This window comes from Terrapene carolina, unplaced genomic scaffold (assembly GCF_002925995.2).
Source record: "Terrapene carolina triunguis isolate 2854851 unplaced genomic scaffold, T_m_triunguis-2.0 Scaffold558, whole genome shotgun sequence".
NCBI lineage: Eukaryota > Metazoa > Chordata > Testudines > Emydidae > Terrapene > Terrapene triunguis.
The window spans coordinates 2,056,204-2,066,910 of record NW_020664909.1 but is presented as its reverse complement, the minus strand read 5'-3'; the positions used below and the strand labels follow the sequence as shown (position 1 = coordinate 2,066,910).

General features: G+C 41.5%; 1 protein-coding gene across 1 annotated transcript in view; it reads left to right on the top strand.

Moving 5' to 3' along the window:
• Nucleotides 1-679: 679 nt before the first annotated feature.
• CMSS1 (cms1 ribosomal small subunit homolog) overlaps nucleotides 680-10,707 on the top strand; it is a 358,782-nt gene continuing 348,754 nt past the window's right edge. The window contains exon 1 of the mRNA XM_026658994.2: nucleotides 680-827. Coding sequence (XP_026514779.1) covers nucleotides 752-827 — 76 coding nt within the window. The 5' untranslated portion in view covers nucleotides 680-751. The remainder of the gene's footprint in view (nucleotides 828-10,707) is intronic.

Here is a 10,707-nt window from a genome sequence, read left to right as displayed (position 1 = left end):
ACCCACGAAAGCTTATGCCCAAATAAATCTGTTAGTCTTTAAGGTGCCACCAGACTCCTTGTTGTTTTTTCTTACTACTTACTAATAAAAGAGTTGTAAAATATGTATGGTGAACTAAGGATAGTAAATAATTTCAATATTACATGATGTAAAGCATCCTTAAACCTGCCAGACACATGCATATGTGCACAGATATGTAAGTACACTGCAGACACATCATCTATCCATACTACACATACCATTTGTGCCCTACTCCGCCCTTTTAAAATGCCGGTCTTTTTCCCAAGCTGTCCATCCGAAAAGTTCTCCTTCACTGCTGGTTTTCAAGAGAGTTAAAAGAAATTTCCCTGTTTTTCTCCCCACCAAACGTGTCTAAGTAGAAGGTCTTATGTCTGCGCTAACTCTGCATGCACAGGTGCATATGCACACATCACATCCCCCTGTGTGCACAAGTGCGGACACACCATGTGCACGGACTTAAACACACCAGGCAGACACCACACATATCTGCGCCTGCACCACGTGGGCACAGGACTCCCGTGCACGCCGCGCGTAGACAGCCCGGCTGCTGAGCCCTTCGCCGCAAACCCGTCCCGCTGAGCCAGGCTTGCTAGCGAGGGGGGAGGGGGCGTGTCTCTGGCGGGAGGGGGCGGTGTCAGCAGCCGGCAGCGACGCCCCCTGGAGCTGGTGCTGGGTTCCTCCCGGACGGTGTAGGGTAGCGGCGGCGTGGCCTGCCGGGCGGCTGGGACACATGGGGGACGCGCTGGACGAGCCTTGGTGGGCGCCTCAGCCCGGAACACACAGTAGCAGCGACGGCAATAGCCCAGGTATCTGCTCGCCACGTGGGGCGCTTGCTCCTCCCTTTGCTGGGCTCACAGCAGCAGCCCCCTTCACTGGACTCCCCCTCCCCCTTTCATTCCCTTCCCTTTCCTCGTCTCCCTCACCTCCCTTCCGTCCTCACACAGACCCACTCCCCATTTCCTCTCAGCGTGCCCCCCTTGCTCCTTCCTTCTCTCCAGCGGCCCTTCCTTCCTCCCGTCTCCCCTCCTCTCTCCGCCAGAGCTGGGTGCAAACATTTCAAGTTTGCTTGTAAACAAAATGTCCAGTCTACATTCCCCTTCCGCGGGAGGCGTTAGAAACAGAAAACAGTAAACAGAAATAGTCACTGAAATAGACAATTTATATTTAAATAAAGATGGGGGAGAGGAACTGGATGCTTTGAGGTTAGAGCTTATCTGGTCCCTGGCTTTATTAAGCTTATAAAGTATATTCTCTTCTGATTTGGGACTTCTGGTCTTCTTCTGGGTATTGGCAGGGCTGAGTACTGTACACTGATGATACTTAGGTTTCTAAAAGGCTTTTGAAATGTGGCATTTATAAAACCTTTCGAGGTAAACACGTACAGCAGCTGGTGGGACTGGTCACTGTTTATCACTAGTGTCATGTATCTCAGAAGGATAGGAACTGAATTCTCAACTCTTCCCTCAACCACGTTATTTGGTTGATGCTCTACAACTGCTTTGCCTCATGATGATAATTATTATTAATATATAGCTCTTATAGTGCTTTTTCATCAGTAGATCTCAAAGCACGTTAGAAAGGATATCTATGAAGGTATTAGGCTGCTGCCAAACTGTTACAGTTAACATTGATGAGGTTTTTTTTTTTAAATGTAATGTCTACACTGCATTGTAAATCTGGGTCTGCTAAACGAGTGGTCTTGGACCTGTCCCATAGTGGGACTCAGACCCATGCATCTTGACAGGTTTGCAGGCCTGAGTCCTAAGAGGTTTCTGGCATGAGCCAGAAGGATTTGTGTGTGAACATTATGGGGTTTGGTCCTAAACCTGAGTATGAGCCTGGTCTAATTATGGTACAAATATAACTGAATTGGAGGACCTACCTAAAATATGGTTAAATTCTGTCTACGACTGGTTCTCAACCAGATGTACGTGTACCCTTAGGGGTACGCAGAGGTCTTCCAGGGGGTACATCAGCTCATCTAGATATTTGTCTAGTTTTACAAGAGGCTGCATAAAAAGCACTAGCAAAGTCAGTGAAAACTAAACTTTCATACAGACAATGACTTGTTTATACTGCTCTATATACTATACACTGAAATGCAAGTACAATATTTATATTCCAATTGATTTATTTTATTATTAGAAGGTAAAAATGAGAAAGTAAGCCATTTTTTCAGTGATAGTTTGCTGTAACACTTTTGTATTTTTATATCTGATTTTGTAAGCAAGTAATTTTTAAATGAGATGTAACTTGGGGGTATGCAAGAGAAATCAGACTCCTGAAAGGGGTACAGTAGTTTGGAAAGGTTGAGAGCCACTGGTCTACGCTACAAACTTTAACTGTGTTGCAACTGTTTTAGGTGATAACTGTGTTGTAGTAGGGTCCTCTGAGTTGGTTGTACTGAGGGAACATTAGGGGTTCATAGGTAGGGCTTAGAAAGTGAGAGTGTTAAGTGAAATCCTGTGATATGATATCTATATGGTTGGATGGAGTGCTTTGTTTTTGTGAGAGCATCTTGTAATTATTTTATTGTGAAATTTTAGATTTTACAATGATTTATTTTTAAACTTTGAGGGCATACCCGTGGTTCGAGGCACCAGAGAAATACTTCATGAAATCCTCTAGGGACTTCAGTTTTGCTATCTATTTTATGTGGAAGGTGCTCGATACTATGGTGATGGCAGAAGTATAAACCCCTAAAATAATTAAAAATAGAATACATTTATGTCACAGCCCTGTCCCCGTGTTGGACCCACATGCTGGGTTCATGTGCATTAAGTTCTCCTCTCCTGGGCCTTAGTAGGCTCTTTCTTTGGCCTCTAGGCTCACTGCCTGGGCATTGATTCTCTGTCTGGTACTCTCTTCATAAGTTGGACTGTGTAGCCTGGCTGCCTTAGCCCCAGGACCAGTGCTTCACTGCCCTGTAGATTAAGCACATCCTTTTCAGAGCTCCACTCTAGTGTGTGTCACGGTTACTGGGTTAGCTGCACTGCTGTCCCTTCTTGGGGTCTCTCTGAGTGCATCCCACAGGCATCAGGCCTTCACCTCTGCTGGAGTGGAATTCCACAACTCACCCACTCTCAGACCCCAGGACCTGGGTTACACCCCTTTGGTAACTAACCATGACCAAGTCAGCAGATCCAACTGCCGATGGACCCTGCCAGCATTTCCCTTTGGGAGCTGGTGACAGCAGTTGACAAAGTGACTCAAAACAGTCTCTTCAAAACAAAGTTTTGTTCATTCATTTCTCAAAGGCACAAAGTATTTAGACTGAAGTGTAACAACAGTAAAAGGGCTACGTGCAAAGGTGGTGTTTATATTTTTGTAAGTTCCCCTCAGCTCAGTTAACTTAATCTCTTGCCGTGAGTATCAGCTTGTCTTGCTCACAGCATCTGTATCTCTGTGTGTCTCAGTCACGCTGTCAATCTTTTCACTGACACATCCTGGCCAGCCTCTCTCAGCTTACCCTCTAAGCTGCCTCCCTTTTCTAGGGTCTTTAGTTCTTTTGCCTCCTTTGATCCCAGGCTTGGGGAGGATGCCCCATTCTAGCCTGGATGGAGCCAACCATTGTTATCTTACCTCCTTTGAAGTTGGGTACATCAGAGCTATCTTGTCTGTGTCATTGTTTTACCTTTCCTGGATTTCTTAACGACCCCCCTTTTCTAGCCTCCTTTGATTCAACTGTATGTATCCAGGAAGTGTTAATGCTAAACTGAACAGGGAAACAGAGTCACATGTAATATTTATAAAAATATAATACAGACATTTTCTCATTTTGTCACAGTGAGTACTCCTGTTTACAGTTTAATTGTTTGGGGACACGTGGTTGAAGCCAGTAGGACACAGACTTTGCAGAGAGATTTCTTAAATTAGTCACTTTTTATTTGAGACAGCGCAAGAGATATACAGATCCATGTAAAATAAGAAACACCTCTATGCCATTCCCTGCCTGAGTTTACTCACCACTCTTCCGCATTCTTTGGGATTTGGTCCTTGTCCTTTCAGGCTTCCAAATCCCCTCTTCTGGGCTTCTCTCCTCCTGTACACATTTCTCTTGGTGAGAGAGAGCTGGTCCTTTTATAACTTCTAGTCTTCTTTCCATGTGAACCTCCTGGTCAGCCTCAAGGTCCCCCTCATGTGATATGATGCTTGGTTACCACCCACCTGGAGTCCAGATTTGAAAAACTGGTTTATTGCAGCTTTGGCCACACTCTTTGGCATAACCATTGCTCAGCTAGGGTAGGGGCAGGACCTATTCAGTTGTTTGTGGTTCTTAAAGACCGTATCAGTCAGAGGCAGGTACTCAGGCGCTGCTCCCTCTCTCCTTAACATAAGAAGTGTGATGTACGAATACATGCAAAAGCCAGTCAAACAGCCTAAATATACAGAGTTCATAACATGAAACTGGAATTCATAAGTTGTACATAGATAAGTCCCCCAAATTGTCTTATAAAAATGATGGACCATAAATCTTATTGGAATACATCATAAAATCTCACAAGAGTGAGGTGTGGTATAAACTGATGTCAACTGGATGATGTTTCAAAAATTGCCAATTTTGTGCCACTGCGTGGATGGTAATATCCTGAATTATTGGTGCAGGGCCACATATACTTGTAATGGATTGCATTACTGGAGTAAAAAGTGTTCCACTCTAATAATACTCTCAGTGCTCTTATCCTGTAAGGCTTTGAATTCCAAGTGCTGAATTTCAGACTGTTTTTCACTTCTGTGTTGTATCTCTCAGTAGTAAAATGTTCTGTTAACATTAAAGCTGCCTTGTATCCAGCTCTCTGTGACTTGCTGAATACAGATTATTATTTTTGTTACTACTACTACATGTTCATGTTTGGCAAGGTAAAGTGAGGTGGACTCTTGTTGACTAGACATTTGATGTTGGAAGCGAGCAGCAAAAATGAAACAAAAAACACTTCTGAAATTTAATATGGTGAATTCACAGGCTTGTGAAAAGGGCTGTAAGCACTGACCCCGAGTGCATGCTCTTCCTCTTCCCCTCCCCATATCAATACATTGTGCTTGTGCCCATTGTTTTTAGCCCTGAGGCTAACTGCTCCATGCTGTGCCAGTAGTTATTGCAGAATATTCATCCAAAAATAAAATATGGTTGGTCCAACTGGAAGTGTAAGTGTAATGACATAAAATGTGGAGCTCAAGAAGCAGTGTTCTTTTTTTACTGAGAACATTACATGAAAGAGCACTAAAAGATCTGAGTACCTAAACATCTTTTCCCATCATGTAATCCACATAATATGATGATACTGGCATACAGCCAGCTACAGCAGTTATTTTACAGTCCATTAAAGAATTACTAAAGAATTGAATTTTCAGATAGCATGTTTGAGTATTACTGTGCAAGATGCTATTTGGGAACAGAATATAAGCAGCTTTCTAGGTCGTGCAAATCCTGGAAGGTGGTGGATCTGGGCTCCATGGCAGTCTTACCTAATCAGAGCCCAGTAATGTTAAGTGGTAACAAAAACTTGCAGTGAACAAATTGGCATGTGGTATATAGTTGCATCATCATTCTTAGCTCCATTTATGCTGAATTCTCCATCAATTATCCCGTGGATAGGACTCTGAAGTAAGAATTTTTTGAAACCTGTCAACCATAAACATATAAGTACTTGGTTTCTAGAACACACAGGATAATCTGTCATGATGGTTACTGAAGTGAAGTCCCAAAGTGTGCTCTAGCAAATTGAATGTAAAGCATGAATGTGGAGGAAATTATATGGTAGATACATAGGAGCCCTTTTTCTCTCAAAATCTCTGATATTATTCTGGTATTGTACTTGATTCCCTCTTTATTTGGAGATCTCTATATAATTTTGTTCTCTGTAGTGTGCGTTAGTAGTGGGAATAGGTGATTACTGTACAGATCACAATCTGCAGTCTACAACCCTTATCTGTGCTCCTGTCATCAGGGTCCCTATATGGAACCAGTTGCTGCCACATGCTAGTACTTAGTTTGATACAAGTGACCAGTAAGTTATGAAGCTGTTACAGAATTTTCCATTATTTTAATTCACTTTATTCTCTGCATAGGATGGATGAAAAGTCTAATGTTCAGTTTAGACTGCATAAGATGGACAATATAGAATGTGTTTACATCGTTTAACATGTAGGAGGAAATCAGAATTTACAGTGTGAGATGCATACATTTAAAATATCCTGCCAATTTTGGATTAAAAAAATAAAATGCTATTTTCTTGTCTAACTTATTTGTTCAGATTTTTTAAAAAGCACTTTTCCTAACGCTGAAGGCGCTTATCAGAATAATATCTAAGATTAACAACTAAAACACCAGTATACATTGACAAGCCCATCCAGACCAACTCCAATGCACAAAATATAAACCAACCAATGGGATAAGCTTCTTTTTCCAACCAATGCATTCCCTGTCAACCTCCCCCAGTGGCGTGTTCTGTACCTTAGCAAAATTTAAAGTTAGAAGAAAACACCCATTAAAACAAAGGGTTTGTTTGAAACAGATTTTCAAATTCACCTAATGGGGAATAAAACACACAAAATATATATCCAAGCAGGTAATATGGAAGTGGTCATGTGTGTATTTTTGGCCACACCATTAGAATGATTTATTATGTCAACTCCTCTTTCATGATTATATCCTCACAACTGTTGAAGAAGAAAAAATTATTTTGATAGTAATTCTCACTTTTTTATGCTGTTCGTAAGTGATTAATTATGCAATAATTTTTAAGGCTGGAAGGAACCATTATGATAATCTAGCCTGAAGAACCACACCCAAAAATTTCTGCATCAAGCCCATAACTTCTATAATCGAAGATAGGGGTTCTAACTTAAAGCAAGTGAGTTGGTGTGCTTGCTTCACAGCCAATTGCTACATTGTGGAATATCAAAAAGAATGTTCAGTGTGATATCTCCTCCCCCATTATCTTTCAGATAGATGCAAGTTTGGTAAATTAAATAATTAGAAGGAAGCTTACAGGTTTCTTCTTATATCTGAGGAAACTAGTTCTTGACTATTTCCTGTAATTTTAATCACAAAATACACCTTGTAGGGAGAATTCTGAATACATTTCTCACTAGATTGACTCTTTAATGTTTAAGTGCTGAGGGGGAATTTCTGATCAGTTGTTTAGAGCTGTACATATTGCAGTCACACATTTGCAGAGATTGCCACAACTGTGCTTGTATGATGTGTTGCCATAATGTCTTTAAATTACTTTAATCAAAGTTCTAGCTATGAAATTAAAAAATAGTGTTGGTTGGGTGCCAGGATGTTGGTTTTGCCTGGATCAGAACAGTCCTGAGCCTGATTGCTGTGGTCACCACTGACTTTCACTTAATTTGGGAATTTGAAATTCACTCTTGCTGCAAAAAGATCCACATTAGCCTAATTTCAAAATTGCAGCTGTCCCACAAATCACATTTAGTGGGACCATTGGAATGAGTTCCCTAGAGGGAAAAAGGATGGGGGAGAGAGTGACAAGAGGAAGTCAAAGTCATGTGTAGCACAATACCCCATGAATTGGTCAGTGTTACAGGATACACAATATTATACTCTGTAATAGCAGCGTTCTGTTGATTTTCATTTTAGACAAATAGCATCAATATTTTCAATGAACTCTTCTATAGAATTTGTTCACCTTTTCATAATTACAGTTTTGACAATTCATAATGACAATTATCCTTCAAGAAATAAAACAGTATTGTTGTACTCTTATACAACTTGTTTATGTGTAACAGTTTTCAGTATCCTTATAGTAACAGTCCCTTTGCTGGAAAACACAAAGCCTTGTTTTTTTTTATTTATACAAAAGCTGAGCTAAGTCTCAAGTAGAAATGATTCTTTTAGCTACATGCATAAATTCAGTAAGAACTGAAAAGGCAGTTGCTATGTGTTGCATGGACTAAAAGTGCCCTTGCAAAAGATCTGTAATAGGTATCAAGTAGACTGATCAAAAACTTCACAAAGATAGAGTTACAGTTGCAGGTACATATGTTATTTATGTGTGAATGTTTGAGTTTGGTGGGGGGAAAATCCCCCAGGATATTAAGAACTAAGATTGCACTTCTCAATCAGAATAATATATGTTAATCTTAATAAAATAACCACAACTTTAACCCTGCTCCATGAGAGACAGCATGAACAAATGAGATCTAAATACCATAATCCCAGTAAAACTGCAAAGGTTAATACAGCTAATAAGAAAAATAAAAAAAGTGAAGTCTCAGTTCTTGCATACACTTTCATAATGCAGTGTTTGCTCACAAACAAGTGTAGTTACATCACATTAGTTAACTAATATGTTAGGGAATTGACCCTTTTCAAATTACATTTTAAAAATTAATGGGGTGCACATCCAGAAGCTCTGCATTTATTTAAGCTCTAGAAATCACATAATCAATAGCAGGTTTCATTCATTCCTCCATTCATAGAATCATAGACATATAAGGCTGGAAAGAACCTAGAGAGGTCATCTAGTCCATCCCCCCTGTGCTGAATCAGGACAAGTATACCTAGACCATTTGACAGATGTTTGTCTCACCTGTTCTGAAAAAACCTCCAATGACAGGGATTCCACAACCTCCCTGGATAACCTCTTCCGGTACATGCTTATCCTTATAGTTAGAAAATTTTTCCTAATATCTAACCTAAATCTCCCTTGCTGCAGATTGTCAATTACTTCTTGTCCTACGGTCAGTGTACATGGAGAACAATTGATCACTGTCCTCTCTATAACAACCCTTAACATATTTGAAGACTGTCAGTTCACTTCTTAGGCTTCTTTTCTCAAGACTAAACATGCCCAGTTTTTTAAATCTTTCCTCATAGGTTTTCTAAACACTTTATCATTTTTGTTGCTCTCCTCTGGACTCTCTCCAATTTGTTCACATCTTGAAGTGTGGCACCCAAAACAGGACACAGTACTCCAGCTGAGACCTCACTAGTGCTGAGCAGAGTGGAACATTACTTCCGGTGTCTTAAATATGACACTTCTTTTGTTATACCCCAGAATACTAGCATTTTTTTTGCAATTGCATCACCTTGTTGACTCATTCAATTTATGATCCACTATAACCCCCAGATCCTTTTCAGCAGTACTACCACCTGGCCAGTTAGTCCCCATTTGGTAGTTGTGCGTTTGATTTTTCCTTCTGAAGTGTAGTACTTTGCACTAGTCTTTATTTTATTTCATCTGGTTGATTTCAAACCAATTCTCCAATTTGTCAAGGTCATTTTGAATTCTAATCATGCCCTCCAAAATGCTTGCAACCCCTCCCAGCTTGGTGTCATCTGCAGATTTTATAAGCATACTTTTCATTCCATTATGCAACTCATTAATGAAAATATTGAATAGTACTGAACCCAGGACAGATCCCTGTGGGACCCCTCTAGATACACACTCCCAGTTTGAAAGCAAACTGATAACTACTCTTTGAGTACAGTCTTTCAAGCAATTGTGCACCCACTTTATAGTAATTTCATGTAGACTACATTTCCCTAATTTGCTTATGAGAGTGTCATGTGGGACTGTGTGAAAAGTCTTACTAAAATCAAGATATGTAATGTCAACTGCTTCCCCCCCACACAGTAGGCCAGCAACCCTCTCAAAGAAGGACATTGGGTTGGTTTGGCATGATTTGTTCTTGACAAATCCACGTGGCTCATCATTTATCACCCTGTTATCCTCTAGGTACAAATAGATTATTCAGTAAATTGTTCCAGTATCTTTCCAGGTATCAACATTATGCTGGCAGGTCTATAATTCCCTGTGTCCTCTTTGTTCCCTTTTTTTAAAGATATAGATACATTTGCCCTTGTCCAGCCCTCTGGGCGTCACTCGTCCTCCAAGGATTATTGCTAGTGGTTCCAAGATTGTTTCAGATAGTTCTTTAAGTATCCTAGAGTGAAACTCTTCAGGCCCTGCCAACTTAAATGCATCTCACTTAACTAAATATTTTGTAACTTGTTCTGTCTTCCTTCTCCCTTGTTGTTAATATTCATTGTGTTAAGCATCTGATCACAATTTAATCTTTTTAATGAAGACTGAAGCAAAATAGGTATTAAACAGCTCAGTCTTCATGATGTTGTTGGTTATTGGTTCTCCCTCCCTCTCCCTCAGCAGAGTGTGGCAGGGCGATGACTCACTGGTGCGGCGCCTCCTGCTGGTCATCCTGGGAATTGCTCTCCACGTCTAGAGCACCCTCTGCTGGCTGATGTCCTGCTTGCCTCAGGCCCCCATGTCCCACCCCTTTACTTTGGGTGCTGCCCCCTGGCAGTACCCCACTCTCCAGGTTTTCCCCTCCCCAGGGAACCCCCAACCCTCTATCCCCACCTCAGTGGCTACTGCCAGTCGCCATCTAGCCCCCAGTCACTGGGGCAGACTGCAGTCTATGAACCACTCATCATCAGCAAGGGGGGTTTGGACCTGCTGCCTTTGTCTACCCCTGGGCTGCCCCTCTGCAACTCCAGTACCTGCTTTAGGCCTTCAGCAAGGCCTGCAGGCTGGTTTTTTTTTTCCAGCCTGGAGCTCCCCAGCTCCTCTGGCCTTCCCCCCAGCCCTGCTCCACTCCAGGTACCCTTCTCAGCTCCCAGGCAGCCCAGTCCTTCTCTCTCCAGAGAGAGACTGCCTGAACTACTGCCTCACAGCCCTTTTATAGGGCCAGCTGTGG